Genomic DNA, 19706 nt, shown 5'->3' with positions numbered 1-19706 from the left:
TCTATGATTCAGCATTTTCGGCAGCATTCCTTCTCAAAGCTTACTAATAGCCGAACGAATAAAACCACTTTTCTGACAGTTGGTTTCGGATTTGCGCCCGACCAACTGGTAGGCTATGTGACTTTTCCATGCTTTCTTTACGTATCTAACACCTAAATAAGGACCAGTTTTCCACGGAAACTCTTCTCGCGAGTCAGGTGTTGCGTTTATTCCAATAATCCAATGCTTTTTCTCTCAGTTTAGCATCTTCGTTTTCTGTAATCCCAGTACTCTAACTTGTATTTTTATCTGATTATTCTGTAACCTTGCATACCTCTTGCAAAAACTCCATTAATTAATCCCGCTCGAATTGATAAATGGTAAGATCTCCTATAATAGCTTCTCAGTATCAAGTAATTGCAAAAATTCTTGGAACGTATTTCGGGTGCATTTTGATCAAGATCTTTTTCAGCAAAGTCGTTAAGAGATGTTTTCCTCGTATTGCGTGCCACGAATAGATGAAGTTGTTCAGGATGTCATATATTATAAGATTTCTTTTATATAAATATTATTTGTTATAAGCCAAGACAGGAAGTGATATCAGACCATTCGAATAAATTTAATTCTGAAAATAATGTGTCGTGTCAGGATATGAATCACTCCCAGTAAACACCTCACGTAGGCTGATCTGATTACGTAATTTGATTCTAAACTTATTTTCATTTAGTTCACAATAAAAATTTATATAATTTATATTTATGATTGATTTTCTTCTTGAAATGATACTCAAAATTCTTCAGTTAATTAATAGAACATTACTAGTAAAATAAGTAAGTAGATAATTTTTAGAAAGCGAGTCCTTCCTTAGCCATTAGATAGACCAACGATGGAACACGACGGAAGATTGCTAACAGAAACTGAAAAATTGACCCAAAAAACAAGCTAGGCCAATTCCTGTGATTCGCTGGCCTCAATCAAAGGCAAGGAGCAGACAGCTTCCCAGCCGCAGAGTGGCTGCTACGCCATTCACTGCAGATACCAAAACCTCTCCTTTGATCTTAGCCAAAAGGCCTTTTGGCTGAGATCAAAGGACCAAAGGATCAAAGGATCAAAGGATCAAAGGACCAAATTACACACCATATTCTGATTCATAAAGTATGATTGTTCCATATAAGTCATATGACCGTGAAAGCAGAGAAGCTTGTTTGAAAGCTCTTATAATGCACTTTATCAACTGGAAAATTTAATGAAGAATTTAAAACAGATGAAAGAGAAGGAAAATTGCAATATTTTTCTGTTTAAAAAACAAAAATCTTTAATTGAAATTATTAAAGTTGTACATATTTCACATCTATAATACATTTAAACATTTAAAACTTATTCTAGATTTGTGATAATTGTTTATAAAGGAGTAATTTGTCTGTTTCTTTTTTGGCATTTCGTAACTAAAGGCTCCAACATCCATAAAACTGAAGAAAAAAATTGCACAGCTGCTAATAAGAAGAAAAGATAATCATATCGATTTATTCCTTCAAAATATCCTGAAATAGAATTTAATTGAATAAATTTTTTTTTTTTAATATTTTAACAAAATAATTTAAAAATCTTACCTATTAAAGGAACTTGAAGGAATAGGACTACTCCAATAATAAAATTCATTAATCCTACTGCAACAGGCAATTTATTCATATCCAGATATTCTGAAAGGAGAATGTATTGTTCTACTCGCAAACAGCCAAAAAATACGCCCTGTGCACAAAATACTACCATGAATCCAATATACTCCCATAGATAGGGCATAGAACAAGTTAAACCTCCCAAACAAAAGTAACATATCACTACAAAAGTTACTTTTTTGATGATTCCAAGATCTAGGAGCCATCCGATGGCAAATCGTCCAATAAAATCGGAAATCGAGTTAGCAGACACAAAAAACACAGCAGTTAGTTTACTTATCCCTTTCATTATCGCGTAGTCCACCATAATGGTTTGCAACGTGTACATGTATAGATTGTACATTGAAAATGTAAAAGATATCATTAGAAAAATCGGATGTTTAAGAATTTCCCAAGTTACCTTTAAGGCACTTAACTTTTCTGTTTCCGATGTTTTATTTGAAGACTTCTGAATGTCCTTGGCCATTTGTGGTTGACGATAAAGGCAAGCAGCTGGCAAACATTGAAGTATGATTCCTCCTAAGATGAGGAAACTTCCTCTGATTCCGTATGTTTCGATTAGAAGGTAAGACAATGGTGCCAGTGCGAATGATCCTACAGATGCACCACATGTTGCAATGCCCATAGCTGTAGTTTTGTAACGATTAAAGTACATGCTGACTATAACAGGATTAAATGTTGAAAACAATCCAGTCCCTATACCTGTAATATATTACGCAGTTATATAGTAATTTTTATTGTAGAATTCTAATAGTTAACAGCATTCTTATTATGACTTACCGTTTATAATACCTAAACCGATGAGAATGAAAATAAAATGTGTAGAAAAGTAACACATTATGCTTCCTGCAGCAGATAAGATGCTTCCAATAATTACCAATTTTCGAATTGTTAGATAGTATATCAAGTGAGAAAACACTATACCTGTAAAATATATAAATTATTGTGCTTAACGTTGTAAACATAGCAAGTGAATTATATGACACGACCCCTTTTATCTCCCTAACCTGTCGACCTTTAACAACAAAAATTTAATAGCATTAATCCCCTAATACATAAACCTCCCTGCAAAATTTCAGAAAATATCAACAAAACGCATAGGACTTAAGCTTCAAAGAAGATGAACAAAACATCTGGACGACCACCCTCGAAAAACCCTCAAGCATTTTCTTTTCGAGGATGCTTTGTCCTGGATAAGGTGAGCCCATCCCTCACCACCCGGTTGCTTCTATTGTAAGCCTGGCCGAAGCCACAATGGGTATGAATAAAAGGCTCTCCTGGTGTCCAGTGTGTAGAAAGAGTGAAAGATAAAAAGCATTTTACCTGACATTTGTATCAACGCTGTCATTAAAGTGAAAGGCCACGTTGCTTCCTCGCTAGTGTAATTCAAGCATATCTTGAAAGTTTCGTAGTAGACACTCTTCGTTCTCATGAATCCTAAAGTAGTAAAAGTGGATACAAAAGCTGCAAAAGCGACAACCCATGCCCAACCTTTATCTCTCTCGTCCTTATCCACTTCTTTAGCTTCCATGGGAGAGATCGAAGTGGCTCGTCTTCGCTTAATCTTAGAATTTGACTTTCCTTATTGTCTAGTCCCTCATTTTACACTTTCTCAACCAATTATTTAATAAATTCTGCAAATCAGCATTACGGGTATGAAATAAAAATGTCTTTAGGGTGTGAATATATAAATTTTCCATTCTAAAATAATTTTTATAACTGTTGTATCATTATTAAGTTGAATTAAGGTATTGTGAATTCTTAATCCTCTCACAATGGAAATTTCATAATAATATTTTTTTACGTTGGGAAATATATAATTTCTGTTCTGCTTTAAAAAATTAAAATACTAATTTTAGTTTTATTAATGTGAATCGAGGTGCCGTTTCCAATTAATACTGGCCAACCCCATTGAGGGTTAGACTCATTACAAATGCCCTTAATAGAAGGTTAGATTTATTTGTAATGGGTCTAACCTTCTACAATATTATAAAGGGCATCATCTTCAAGTAATTCAGTGAAATATAAAAGACAATGTAAGTTTAAGAAGAATTTTAACAGCAGAATGGCCGAGCAGTTATGCTGGCATCTTATCGCTCTGTTGGATCCAGAATCGAACCCGGAAACTTTAGGAATTTTCAAATGAATTTATGAGCAAGAAGAGGAATTAATTCTTCATGTTTTAACCGAAAAATCAGTTAAAATATTATTTAAAAAAAAATTAAATACATTCAGAATTTTTTACGAATCACCTCGTATTACACACCGAATTTACACAGGAATTTCTTAATCATTCAAGTATAATACTTTATATTGTGTTCGATTGTTAGAAAAAAAAATTGGGAATTTCCAACGTAGAATTGTCTTTCAATTGAAAAATATTTAAATATAATTAAATATTTTATTATTTTGCATACATCACGGAACTGACTTTTACTCAAAATATAGAAAAATAAATCATAGCCATTATTTAATTATTTATTATATTATTTATCTAATTAACAATATTTCAATTTAATGTTTTGCATTAGTCATGACGTATTTTATATTAATTTATTTCTGTATTTACATATATGTTCGATGGAAGAACATACATCTATTAGGATAACAACTATATTTCGTTATTTATTGGATTATAATTTTAAAAATATGATAATTATTTTCCCATCATTATCTTCCTCCTCTTCCTTTTGTGTCCTTTTACTTTCCCATCTATTATACATAATAGGGGTGAAGTATTATATATAACAGCTGGGAAATTATGTCGATCAGCCAAAAAAAATGACCCCCACCCGAAGACTTTTACATTTTAGGAATCGGGAATCTAAAAATTTTGAGAAATACAAAAAAATTTAGGGTTTTTTTCTGTACGTTTGTATGCTAGTGTGTGGGTGGAGACACTCACTTTGAAGCTTAATAACTCCTGTGTTTTTTGTCAAAAATTTCTGAAATTTTCCAGGAAAGTTATTGTATTAGAGGAATCGATGATATTAAATTTTGGTGGTTAAAGGTCGAGGGGGTGGGAAGTTATAGAGAGTCGTATATCGTATTTCGTGTTGAATCGGACTTAATGAAGATTTTACTAATTATTAGCATTTACAATTTTGTTTTTTACATATAAAATTCGTATCTACTCTCAAAATTAAGCTTTTTTTATTATTATTTTATAATAATTAATAATGTAAAAAGTTTTTAAAATATCATAACAGATGGAGCCACACATAATTTTCATTATAATTAACGTTTTGCCGGGAAAGTTACGCAATTCGTTATTGGATTTTTTTTTACTTGGTAAGTCAAGGAATGTCTGTGTATAATAGCATTACATAATAATAATTATATTTTACTTAATTTACTTTTCGTTTAAATACAGTCAACAAGGAATAAAATATTTATTTTTTACGTTCATGTCGCGCCATCTGTTGTCATTTTGAAGAGTCACTAAACGATAAACAATATCATTTTATATACATAATTTTATTATGCACATTCATTTTTTTACACATTACTAAAGGATTTATAATTATTGTTTATATTTATCTATCATTGAATTTAATACCTACATTAATAACTATTAAGTAAGATTAATTTGTTTCGTCTTTCGTTGACATTTCTGAATTAATGGTTCCAACATCCATAAAAACGCCGATAAAAATAATGCAAAGGATAATACATAAAAAAGATAATCGTATCGATCGATTTCTTCAAAATATCCTGTAAAATAAATTTAGAAAAAATTAAATTATATTAAATATACAGTAGACCCCTCTATAACACTGTTGATAATTCCGTTTTATATGAATTTCATGTTGTACAAATCACTTAGATTTTACAAATACGTGAGCCGTTCACAGGCCATCACACATATTTGTAATATCTAAGTGACTCGTACAACATCAAATTCATATAACACGGAATTATCAACAGTGTTATAGGGGGGTCTACTGTATAAGTATAAATACAGGGTGCATCTGAACTGATATAAGAAAATCTGCATACATAAACTACGTACTAAAATACACTGGTGTGCAGATTATTTGCGATGTAGGACAAGAAGTTTGATGAAAATTAATAGGTTCGGGACAGCGACAATGTCTAGTTGTGGACAACAATCCAGAACGAATGTACTGGCCGATCCATTCAAACAATACCTTCAGATTTCAGATCCTCCTCCATCAGACGAATTATTTGGGGTATTATCGTTTGGGTTGGTTGCATTTCTCCTGAACAGCCTAACTTAGAGTGCATAATGTCATCTCTATATCTCTATCCAGTCACCGATACCCTCTGAAAAAAATACAGGTCAGTGCAATTAAACAGGCAATCCTCATGTTAACCTTTAACTTTGCATACCATTGTGTAAATAAAAAGTTCTTAGTAAACATGGTTTTAAAAGACATCTAAAGTCTGCAGGCTTGGTTAAAAGGTTGGCTTACGTCCATTGACGCAATGTCTCTTCACTGCATGTATTCAACATGGCGTCGCGCCCGTCAGTTGCGGAGTGGATAAAACCTCTGAACACTGGTAGTCGCGAGTTTATGCTTTGAATAACGGACTGGCCACATAGTTTTCCTGATTTATTCTCGTTTGTAACATCTTAATATGGTCCAGTTTCTCATAGTAAGTTCTCCTGAGAGGTTCCTCCTCTTTGGTACATCGTCCACGTGTTTCGTTTTCGTATCCGATTAAACTAAACCAAATTATTGATACTTTCCTCCCTTCTTCATACCCATTTTTAACGCCCGTTCACAGTTAATAATTTGCTACAAATTTTCCAAAACGTATCTTAGCATTCAACTGAATGAAAGATATTTAAGCATTGTTTTCACCGTTGCAACTAGCACAAGCGTTTAAAATATCGATTAGTTTTAAAATGGATGCACTAAATTTAGTATGTAGTTTATGTATGCGAATTTTCTGACAATATGAACATTGTTCAGATAACATTGTAAAATTTACCATTGTGTATATATATATATACATACAGTTATGTGTGTTCCTGTATATGTGTGTATGTCCCATAAGTCTGGAACCACAGGAGTTATGTTGATCTTTGTTTATTCTATTCCAAATAGAGCATGACGCTGATTGAGGAGGAAAGAATTCAAGTTATTTGCAGTCAGCATGAAAAGTTTAACACAGGGGTGTCCAACCCGCGGGTCGCATGCGGCCCAATAAACGTGTAAACAAAACTGACAAATGTTTTAATTTTTGTATTATTTATTTATTTCAACGGCATAAACTCAAAAAAGAAGTTTCACAAAGCCGTAAATATTTGTTTATATTTTATTTTTCAATTGAAAGGAAATATTGATATTTTCAAATACTTGGAGATGTGTGCAGGGCCTTGCAGTAGATTTTCTAAGTATGATGCAAGTCTTTGAAATTCTGTCCCTTAAATGTTTTTTATGTCGCTCCCTCACGGTGCCGCGTGATGCGGCCGCATCTCTGCATCATAGCACGGCAGGGCCCTGGATGTGTGAATGAGGAAGGATTACTAAATAAAACTGGAGTTGTGACTAAAAGGATTATAGACCCAAATTTGGAAAAAGGGTGAAAAGAACGAATGATAAAAAGTAGTCAGAAAGGTTAAATAGATTTATTTTGCAAATATTAACCCTTAATTTTCCAACCTTTCTCACTTCTTTACCTTTTGTCCTTTCTCTATTTTCTCCGCATTTGGGTCTATAATCTTTTGAATAAAAATGCACTTTAAAATGGTGTTTCGTCTCTTTTTATTAATTAGAGATCCAAATAGAACAAATATTTGTGTTTTTGAAATAAATTTTATAATATTTTTATAATAAATTTATCTATTTCTAAGTAAAAATTGAAAGTATCCGAAGAAATAATTTTTTAAAATATCCTTTTTCGTGATAAAGATTTAATACTTATATTTATAATCTAGATATGCTAATCCTTAAATATACTTGTATATTGGGCCACAAATATATATTATATATACTTTTGGCCCAAAAATCTTTGACTTCTTCCAATGCGGCCCAGAGAAACAAAAAGGTTGACCACCACCCCTGGTTTAACAGATGCTGGGAAAGCTGAATACAACCTGTTAAATTCTTCGACTGTGGATCCACATCATCAAAATAACTCCTTACTCAGCTCCATGCTTTATGTGTAATTTAACAAACGAAAATCAACAAAGTTTGGAACTACAGGAGTTATTCCTGTAGTTCCAAAGTTGAGACATCCTGTATATTTGAACTTCTTACCTAGTAAAGGAATTTGCAAAAATAACACACATCCTACAGTGAAATTGCACAGTCCCACAGCGATTGGTAGTTTTTCCATGTCCATGTATTCGGAGAGTAGAATGTATTGTTCTACTCGCAGACATCCAAAGAACACTCCAAGTGCGCAGAAAACGATCATGAATCCTATGTATTCCCATAAATATGGAAGAGCACATCCTAATCCTCCCAAACAAAAGAAGCATATCGTAACAAATGTAACTTTTTTAATAAGTCTAAACTCTAAAAACCAACCCACTGCAAAACGTCCAATAAAATCGGAAAGTGCATTGGCAGATACAAAAAAGACTGCAGTCAATTTCTTCACGCCTTTTGTCATTGCGTAATCTACTGTAATAGTTTGCAACGTATACATAAATAAATTGTACATAGAAAACGTAAATGCAATAATCAAAAAATGAGGATTTTTGATAATATCCCAAATTATTTTAAATACTCCATCTTCCTCTTTGGAATTTGAATTGTTGCAAGGTGATTTCTGAATGTCGTTAGCCATCTTCGGTTGACGGTAAAGACAGGCAGCTGGTAGACATTGAAGTACAATTCCTCCTAGAATCAATAAACTACCTTCAATTCCATAATTTTCTATCAGGATTAAACTTAAAGGAGCCAGCGCAAAGGATCCTATAGAAGATCCACATGTTGCAATGCCCATTGCTATAGTTTTATATCGATTAAAATACATGCTGACGATAACAGGATTAAATGCATAAAATAATCCGGTTCCCATACCTGTAATGTAGCAATTTTATTAAAATTATACTCTAAAAATGTAAATAATATCTTTACTTACCATTTACTATGCCGAGAGCAAGAAGAATGTAAACGTAATGTGTGTTAAAATAGCACATGATGCAACCTGTTGCAGACAGGATACTTCCTATAATTACCACTTTCCTTATTGTTAAGTAATATATAAGGTGCGAAAATAAAACACCTACAAAATATATGCAAATTAGTAGAAGTATTACACATATTTCAATGGAATCTTTGATCATATGCCAAGGTTACAATAATTTTATCTTTATTAGGTTCGATGTTATAATAGGTTTAAAGGTGTTAAACATATCAAACAAATAAAAATATAATATTCAAACTGTAAAACCCTTTAAATTGTAATGCAAAAACATGAGAATTTCACTATTTTCAGGGCATAACTTATTTCTTGCTGGCTCATAAATGTTACCTCCAGTACTGAAAATTCTTTCACTTTCAATGGAAGATGCTGGATCTAATAAAGATGACAAGAAAAGACTTGTTTTCTATTTATGCTGAAATTTTCTTTTTAATTTTTTAGTTCTTCTATTGTGGTATTAATGCCAATAAAGGAACTACTGCTCTTTGCTTTTGATAAGAATAGTTTCAGAATCTCTATTGTGGGAATTATTGAAGATAAGGTGGTTTCTCGTTTGCTGGCTTTCACAGTAATTTCTTCGAATGGTTTTAAAAGTAGAACAATTTTTTCAATGAGAGACCATTGATATGGGCTCAACGTAGGAATTTTATTATCTATGTGACCAGGGCTTTTTGTTGTTTCAAGTTTCTTTGCAACATGTACTATATAGAATTCTAGCGAGTAGGAGTTAAAAAGTAGCTTGTTTTTGGACATGAGCCTCCATTGTTACTGAGGAACATTATGTTTTTTTTTGAATGATTTTTTTGCTTTATTTTATTTATTTACCGATCTTATGGTCCCCATTGCGTTGCGAAACGTTAAACTGAAATCTCGGTTCGTTTATTACCGCTAAATCGGTTTCCAGTGATTACAAAGCTATAATTAAGTCTAACACGTGTGCCCAACGTCTTTCTAGGACATTAGCTGGAAATATTAATATAATATTAATATTAATAAAAAGTACATAGCGTGCATCACACCGGGGAGCCGAAGATACGACATCACGTGTAAATTGACATTCCATTGTCATAGTCAAAACTTTTAACTTAAACATCGCGGGTTCTATTGAAGCTAGAATGACGCAGTTTGTTTTATTAGACACAGAAATACTTCAGCTTTTTAAACAATGTCAAAGTTTCTACGGGTCAATAATTAAATGTTGCGATTTATCTTAGAAACTTTCCCAAACAAAGGAAGAGATTGTTGATTTTGCGAGGATATTCGATGTCTTTTGTTTACCTGGAGATGGAAATACCAGGCAGAGAAAATTGAGTTTTTTCCACGTTATAATTAACTACAAGATCTCACACTATTAACGCAATAAATTATTAACACTAATCGCCCAATTAATCGGTAATCGGCCATTTTGTTTATCGGTGCATCCTTAATTCATATATTAAATTTTGCGAAAATACAATAAGCCAAGTCAGAACTTCTAATAATTTGGCACCATCATAGTGTTTTCCGAACAACAATAGATCACATTAATATTGTACGTACGTATATGAAATTACATATACATACACTACTGTTATGGCCGAAATATACTATTAACTTCAAACAGTACTTAAATTTAATTAAGATGTTTTATAGTCTTTTACCTGCCATTTGTATCAATGCAGTCATCAGGGTGAAGGGCCAAGTTGCTTGAGCAGCACTATAATCCAACTTGGATTGGAATGCCTCATAATAGACACTTTTAGTTCTCATAAATCCTTGAGAAGTAAAGGCAGAGACGAAACAAGCAAAAGCGATTATCCATGCCCAACCTTTATCCCTCTCGTCCTTCATATTTCTCATATCCATGGTATATGTTCTAAAGCGTTAATATCTCTCTAAAACTTTATAAATGTTTCACAACTTGCATTGTCTGTTAATAAATATGTATAAAGCTTAAATATATTATTTGATCCAAGAGAATAACTATTATTAAAGTTGTATTATCATCATTCATCTAGGATGAATGTATAGAATAATTGTAATTATAAAAATAAATATTTTTGCATATAATTCTATTGTTTCTTTTCGTGTACGGTTTGTTTTATTACTTACTGTAGAATATTTATTATTAAAATATTTGAAAATAAAATAGCTTTCACATTGTTTATTTTTTTTTATCATTTGTTAATCTATTTGATTGTTTATTCTTTTGTCGATCTCCAACACCTCTCTTCACTCTTTCGGGTGTTGTGTTGCGGCAAAACAACTACATTCATTGTTTTTATTGCACAAACAACATGCATACATCCTGATCCTGCAGAAAGCATTACGCCATTACCAGGGAAATGTTTATATGGATAAAGTTACATAAAATAACAGAGTAATCAAATTACAGTAAGATCCGTTTGAAAGGGATTTCATCATATACAATTCATTCATACGAATCGGTGTTAGGGTAGAGAAGTTAACATAATAACAATCATTAAAAAATGAAGTACAATAATTAGATTGTGTCAACTCCTTAAATATAATACCAGTGGTACCAGAGGATACGAAATTAATCCGTTTCGAAACTGAGATCGTATCATGAAAATGTCGTAAGGTGAATCATTTTTCCCCCATACGATTACATGTAAAACCAAGTACAGGTAGGCCTCCTACAACGCAGTGCCTTTACAACGAGTTTTCGCTCCAACGCGGTTGGAAAAATATGGGAATTTTTTTACAACGCAGTACTTTTACAACGCGGTTTACGGTATTTAGAAACGAATTATCTTTCACATAACAAGAAAAATCGCAACGGATCACGTGATACGAGCAGCAGTTCGGCATACAGAGCTAAATATCCTTGAAAACAGCTTTTTGTCGCCATTGGCGTGTTATTTATTCCCTTGAAAGTTTCAGGGGAAGACCGATTTCTAGATAGATGTGCATCAGTTACCGTAAACACTCAAATATATCACTAAATTTTCCATCATTTATACTGTTTCAATAAGTGGGGACAACAAAAAAATGGTCCAAAATACAGTATAAACTTCTATTGGGTGTATATTTTTAACAACATAGTAAAAAAAAGTTAGTTTTTGCGATTTTTACTGTCCACAAAACTGATTGAAAAAATTTTAGCCATAACAATGCCAAATGAAAAGAAAGGAATTTAACATTTAAATAAAACTGTACTTAAACACAAAGCCTTAAAAATATTTGATTATTTAAAACAAATGGGACAGTCGTCAGTTGATGAAACCGGTATTAAATTCGTGGCTAGCAATGGCTGGTTTGAAAAAAATTCAAAAAACGCCATTCAAACGCCAACTTTTTCTCCTTTTTTAGAACCGAATCCCAGTTTTTGTATTGAGTTGGTGTCTTCTATAACGCGATTTCCAACAACGCGGTATTTTCAAGGAACGTATCTACAGCGTTATAGGACGTCTACCTGTATTTTAAAACAAATTAGAATAAGTATTTTTATATAAAAATGAAATAAAGGATGAAATTACAAACATATATAAAGAAAGTGTGAAAACAAAGTAAGAAAACAGTCGACCCCCCTATAACACTGTTGGTTACTCCGTTTTATATGAATTCCATGTTGTACGAGTCACTTAGATTTTAAAAATACGTGTACCGGGCTGTGAACGGCTCACGTATTTGTAAAATCTAAGTGACTCGTACAACATGGAATTCATATAAAACGGAATAATCAAGTGTTATAGGGGTCGACTATAATCCTAACCCCACGTGAGCACTAAGGGGGCCTTTAAATTAAGCCAGTCGTGAGTTAGGCCGATTCCACAATAGGGCAGTCAGATGATGGGGAATAGGGCCAGGCGTATTCATGACGAAACATACGAAACATACATTGTGCTTTTTTTTCTACATATTTTATGATATTTTTAACATAAAATCCTGGCCGTGGTGACTTAATATGTAGGTGTGCACATAAGTATGACGTGACAATAGTAACTATGCAAGTTGTTACATAATAAATAATAATAATTATGACATCACGTGTTTTTACGCATTGTTTACGTACTCTTATCAGAATTTGACAGTGTAACGCGCACAAATTTAGTAAAGGTAGAGATTGTGAGGATGTAAAGGTTATGTTTAGGACTTTCTAGGGAAAACTGACCCCTATTTAGGTGTAAGGTTGGCCACGTAGATTTTCAGGATAAGGTGTGGGCTCACGACTGCAGGGTAATGGGTTCACGCATCACCAACCTGCTGACCACGTGGTGATTTTCGGGTTTTCTTCATTCTATTTCGATTTTCTGTATACGCAAACCGTAACATTAAGCAAGAATATCGTGTAAAAGGTTATGTTTAGGACATGGTCTTGAAATTCCTCATAATAAACACTTAGTTTTCATAAATCCTTGTGTAACAAAGAGAGAGACAAAACACGCAGAAGAATCAATGCCCAACCTCATCCTTTTCCTCTTCCTCCATTTTTTATTATTCGTGATACACAATAGACTTTTCTTTTCTGATACCATTCGTAGGTTGAAGTAATGTTTCTATATACAAACAATATTACTTCAACCAAAAACGTGAACAATAAATGTGTGTGAATGATATTGATTTCCATCCGTAAATCTCTCGAATGACTTACTGAGATACAGATTAAGTAAGTAAATAAATCAGATCAATAATATAAAATACATGTTATAATACTTTTTATTATGTACAGAACTACCTGATAAATATACAAATTGGTGCCGCCATTTGCGATATACAGTGAGGTCTGGTACAGTTTCGATTGTATAATATATACAATTGTTTTATGATAATGTAAGTACAGTTATTTTGTGTTTTATTCCATCTCCAAGTTCAACGTCAACTTTTAGTGTATACGAGTTGAAATTATTGGTATGCAGGGATTTAGCACTTATAAGAGGAGGGTGTCTTGATTTAAGTCGATTTATGTTGAGGTCATCAATATCCTGATGATCGGAAGTTGTGGATTAGACAATATTTTCCTATATTCCCTGAGCAAAGTGCTGTCCCTTCGGAGTGCAGATGGAGGGATATGGCTCAAAATAGTAACCAGTGAATAGGAGTTGATTTAATAGTACCTGTTATGATACGTAGAGTAGCATTTAGTTGGGCATCCAGTTTTTTAATGTGAGTACTGTTCATCCATACCGGTGCACAGTATTCTGCTGCAGAGAAAACCAAGCCAAGAGCAGAGATCCGTAAGGTGGACGGCGAAGAACCCCATGTAGTTCCACATAGTCTTTGGAGGATGTTGTTTCTGGTATTAACCTTGGCAGCTAAATTCATCAGATGTGTTTTAAAAGATAAAGTTCTATCCAAAGTGACGCCAAGATATTTCGGGTTCATATTATGTTTCAATAAATTGTTGTCAAAGTAAACCTTTAATTCTTCATTTGCCAGCTTATTATTAAGATGAAAGCATGTAGCTTCAGTTTTTGTTTTATTCAATTGAAGTCTCCACTGGCGAAAATATTGTCCTAAGGTTGATAAGTCCTCTGTCAGGATCTTTTCAGTAATTGCAAGGTCTTTATGTCTCGTGGCAATCACCCAATCGTCTGCATATCCAAATGCCCTTGCCTTTGTTTGAGGCAAGTCAGCTATGTAAAGACTAAAAAGCAATGGTGCCAGGACAGAGCCCTGAGGTAGGCCATTATTTAGTTTTCGTATGCTACTTCTCGAATTTCCCATGACAACTTGAAAGGGTCGGTTATTTAACATCTCATCAATTATTTTAACTATTTTTAAGCAGGGTATCACTCGAAGCAGCTTATAGATTAGGCCATGCCGCCAGACAGTATCATATGCTGCAGTGAGATCGATGTATACCGCAGATGTTTTTAATTCACTGAATCTTGGAAAAGGCGCTGGGCTGATGTCTCTCCGGTGGACAGTCGACAACTTCCGTGCATCACAAAGCGACCACCTGGATTTGAGTTATCCAGAAATCTTTGGAGTGTGTTAAATAGGATTCGGGCCAAACATGGGTTGTGCAGGGACAGTCTTTTTAGGTGGGGAAAAGTTGCATCCCCACAGTGTGACTGTGGTGCTGAAAGACAGACTATACATCATATCTTGGAAGGTTGTCCAGTAAGATCTTTTCCGGGACAGCTGAGTGACTTCCTGATTATGACTGAAAGTGCTTTAAACTATATTTCTAACTTAGATTTACATTTATGATTTGTGTTCTTACTTTCTCTGCTTTCTGTTCTTGTTAACAATTAGATGTGTAGCCATACGCTAAATAAATAAATAAGTGTATACGAGTGGCCACTATCCACCATTTGTTGTGAAATTTGTCAGCTGTAGCACATCGGCTTAAATACAGTGTAAATATTTGTATAATATAAGTCGCCTTGGCCTGTTATAGTCGCTATACATCACTCCGTTGTTGTTCTGTGCACTTTAATTTCATCGAAGTGGAAAAACGTGGAAGAAGAGGAAATTCTATTATAATTAATTAAAGTTTAGAATATAGCGGTGCGAATTTCATATGGGATATAATGTGTATATAAACCATAGCGGAGAAGAACAATTTAGTGTATTTATTAATTCCCATTTTGCTTTAATAATTACAAATCTTTAACAATTCGATTGGATTTGGGTTAAACGTAAATTAACAATAAAAAGTGTGAAGAGACGGATGTTCGTGGATCAATCCTTGCATATACATTCATATTAACAGTAATATGTATTTAAAAATGTAATATTCTCGTGTTTCGTGTCCGTATAAAGATAAATAGAAATTTCGATTTTATGATGATCCTTCGAATAGAAAAAAGAATAGATTTGAAGTCTAGTAACCCCTTTTTAATCTAAGCCATGTGTTAGACAAAACAGAAAAGGAAGTACATTGACAATACAATTTCTAACTCAAGTTATCCCTTGCTTTGGCATCGATTGAAAATTGTTTAATAATAAAATAAAAATACTTTAATGGTAATTGAAGTTGTGAAGTATATGGGGTTCCAAGTTGTATTTAAGTCTTTTTTTCTTACAAATAATAAAAGGCTCTTTTGTGTCGTAATAAGCGCAAATCCAATGACTGTTAGGAAAAATTTGCACAAATCTGCATCATTGTACAATGCAAGATAATGAAATGAAAACTGCTCATTTTGCATAAAGAGAATTTTATTTAAAGATTTAAAATCTTTGTGATTAATTTACAGAACGTCGTAGAATTTCTTTATTCAATTTTACACCCGATCAACAATAAAATCTCACGACATAATTGATCAAGTTTTTCTAGATATTGTTTTAATAAATGAGCCCAAATATGACGTAAAATCGAAGACGACACCGGTTTCCAATTATTTCTTTAGATTTTAATAACGAATAAATTTCTCCCTTCTTATTCTTTCTGCATCAATTCTAACCATCTCACACGGTTTCTTCATCACTTACCATAGATTGTTTTCCCCCTTCAGCCCACTCAATCCTTGGTGATCATGCGGAGCAAAAAGATCATTGAAGTCAATTCCTAACGCTTATATAACACGAAATTACAAATCTATACCATAATTGGTATCCAAATGGTTCACTGGTAAACAATCTTAAGTGGTGTTTCATCCGAAAATCATTGAACTAATACTAATACTAATAGTTATTCAATCGTAACAATTGTTTAAAATCGTTTCTTTATTTGTTTTCTGACATTTTTCAATCAATGGCTCCAACAACCACAAAAATGCCGAAAGGAATAACAAAGAAGAAAATAAGAAAAAGATATTATCGTATCCATGATCGGAATAATCTGAAAAAGTGATTGAAAAATACATTAGTCACATATTTTAATTAAACAAATAAATTTTTAACGTAGCTAACTTGAAATTCTTACCTACTAACGGCACTTGCAAGATTAGTGTCAATCCAATTACAGAGTTGCAAAGTCCTACTGCAATGGGTAAATCATTCGAATCTACGTATTCTGCAATAAGGACAGTTTGTTCCACTCTTAGGCATCCAAAAAACACTCCGATGGCACAAAATACAATTACAAATTCTACATAATTCCACAAATATGAAAGCGAGCAGCTCAAAACTCCCAAAAATAGGTAACACATCATAACATAAATGGAATTTTTAACCTTTAAAACTTCCATAATCCAACCTACGACTGAACGTCCTACAAAATCTGCGATGGCATTAGCAGATATTAAGAAAACGGCACTGAGCTTATCTACCCCTTTTTCCATCGCGTAATACACTATAATGGTTTGTAATGTATAGAGAAACAAATTGAAAACTGAAAATGTAAAGGCAATCAACAGAAAAATTGGATTTTTAGAGATTTTCCACGTTATTTTGAATGCTTTGAATTTATCTTTTCTGTTCGATTCGTTGTTGGGTGCCTTCTGAATATCATTGGCAATTTTTGGTTGGCGATAAAGACACGCGGCTGGTAAACACTGAAGCATAATTCCTCCAAGCATCAAGAAACTACCTTTAATTCCATAGTTTTCAATAAGCAAATACGTTAAGGGACAGAGTATGAATGCGCCAACAGAAGAACCACTGGAACCGATGCTCATTGCTGTAGTTATATATTTCTTAAAGTACATACTTAGAATAACAGGATTGCAAGTATTAATCATTCCGGTTCCTACACCTGTTAAGTAATAGATTATAAATAATTTGTTAATTAATTGTGTAATATTTTACTTGACTTACCATTTACGATGCCTAAACCGATGAGAATGAAGATGAAGTTAGTAGAAAAGTAACACATGATGCTTCCTAAAGCTGAAATAATACTCCCAATAATTACTAATTTCCTAATTGTTAGATAATACATCAGTGGGGAAAACATTACACCTAAAATACAAAATTTTTATATTAATTCCCTAGAAATTATCATGTCTTTCTAAAGTATAATGATTATAAGACTATCTATTGGTATGTATGGCCGAAATAACTCTCTGGACAGCGTTTAATTACTATCACCATGCATTTTACGCTCCTGTATGATAATAATCAATTTATATACAGGTAACCCCCGTGTAACACGGATTCACTCTAACACGGTTCGTGAATTGGTACCATCCCCGTATAACACGGTACTTTTATAGCACGGATTCACTCTGACACGGAATTGGACACGGAATTCGAGAATTGGTACCATCCCCGTATAACACGGTACTTTTATAGCACGGATTTACTCTGACACAGTTCGAGAAATGGATAAAACCCTCGTACAACATGAAATGTAATAAATTTTTACATACTTAAGTACTAATAGTTCACGAAAATAATAATATTCGTGAACTATTAGTACTTCAGTATGTAAATTTTCTTTTCTCGCCTCCATACATGTGGTCCTTCGCGAAAATTGTTTCAATTTTGCCAGATCTCGACGCTTCTGCTTCTGGTGTTGCCAGATGTTTTTCCCTTATTCCATAAGTGCTTAGCACCATATAAGGAAATTTATAAAGATCTTTTAACTAGAAGCAAGCAATCTAAAATTACATACACTTTTTGCAAAAGGTAAAGCATGAATCTGAAAATAATGCAGAAAAATGCTCAGAGGATAACGATAACTTGCCAAAAATAAAACGCTCTCGGTTAATAGTGTTTTTAGTGATGACAAAGAAAACATTGTTTAATTTATATTAATATGTATCACTTAAGAAAGTTTTAATAAATATATTTATCATAATTATGAAAATATAGTAGCATGTTTTTTTTTTAATTTTTGGAACCTAACCCTCTTTTTCGTACTAGTTCTTTGTTTCGTACAACACGGATTCGCATAACACGGCAATTTTTTGGAACGTAACTACTGTGTTATACGGGGGTTGCATGTACTAAACTCATATTAGTAATTTAAGTTAATATGTACGAGATATTACCTGATAATTGCATCATTATTGACATTAAAGTGAAAGGCCAGGCAGCTTCTTTGCTGGTATAATTCAGCTTCTTGAAGGCATCGTAATATATACCTTTCGTTCTACCGAATCCAAAAGTAGTAAATGTAGATACGAAACATGCAAAAGCAACTACCCACGCCCAGCCTTTATCTCTGTCATCCTCATTCGTATCCTTTTTGCTATCCACAATCTTTTCCACATCCATATTGAATACTGAATATAATCTAACCACATACGTCAGTTTATTAATTAATTAACAACACTTCTAATGATGATTTTTCATAAATGTATGTGACTCATACCTGGCCTAAATATGTAAACAACTTATCAATCAGTTATTGAAGTACAATTAAATTCTTTAGATAAATTATCTATTTATCATTATACTTAAGGCAGATAGTTTTAATTAATTATAAGGCTCTTTTTCATCATCTATTTTTAACGATTATACAATGTACAAAGTATAGTGTGTTATACTATACAAGTTAAATACAATTTTGTCCCAAGTCATGCTTACAATAAAAAAAAAAAATGAAAAACTTCCTATTGACTCTTTAAATTAATAAAAAATTTCCATGAGAACTAGCATCAAAACAGTGTTAAAATTTTTATTTAAAAAAAATTAGCTTTTTTTGAGTGATTTAAAATGATTTATAATCTGCTAAACTCCTTATTGATTATACGGTAAGCAATTAGCAATTATTGACTGTTAATTAGTTGAATTACATAAATAGTCACAGGTATTTCTTAAAATCGTCATATAAAAACACTGTAATATTAGAGAGGTTGCGGCCGACGTTTTCAAATCGAAAACGTGTACGTCGGATGTTCAGCGCCGCCTTCCTGCCAGCCTAGAAGTTTGACAATGGCGTTTGGAACGTCAGTAGAATCGTGCTCGACGTTCTAAACGCCATTGTCAAACTTCTAGGTTCGCAGGAAGGCGGCGCTGAACGTCCGACGTACATGTTTTCGCGTTGAAAACGTCAGCCGCAACCTCTCTATTAAGAAAATTAGGAATTGTTAAAGTCACTAATACAGAAAATGGAGTTCTTTGATAGGAAGAGAAAAATCATTTTCAATA

At 33.0% G+C, this 19706-nt stretch overlaps 1 protein-coding gene across 1 annotated transcript; it reads right to left on the bottom strand.

The window, feature by feature from the left end:
• Window positions 1-1380: 1380 nt before the first annotated feature.
• LOC111631043 lies at window positions 1381-18825 on the bottom strand. Its single transcript, XM_023375235.1, has 13 exons — window positions 18605-18825; window positions 17427-17570; window positions 16594-17364; window positions 16375-16509; window positions 13838-14452; window positions 10986-11073; window positions 10421-10635; window positions 8718-8861; window positions 7923-8656; window positions 2979-3219; window positions 2436-2579; window positions 1590-2357; window positions 1381-1520 (listed from the first exon to the last, which is right to left on the bottom strand). The coding sequence occupies exons 1-13, from the start codon at window positions 18627-18629 to the stop codon at window positions 1381-1383; spliced, it is 4164 nt and encodes a 1387-aa protein (XP_023231003.1). The 5' UTR covers window positions 18630-18825.
• Between the last annotated feature and the right edge of the window lie 881 nt (window positions 18826-19706).

This window comes from Centruroides sculpturatus, unplaced genomic scaffold (assembly GCF_000671375.1).
Source record: "Centruroides sculpturatus isolate CEXI.00-Female unplaced genomic scaffold, Cexi_2.0 scaffold755, whole genome shotgun sequence".
NCBI classification, from domain to species: Eukaryota; Metazoa; Arthropoda; class Arachnida; order Scorpiones; family Buthidae; genus Centruroides; species Centruroides sculpturatus.
The sequence above is the reverse complement of the archived record's forward strand: the minus strand, read 5'-3'. Positions and strand labels throughout refer to the sequence as shown.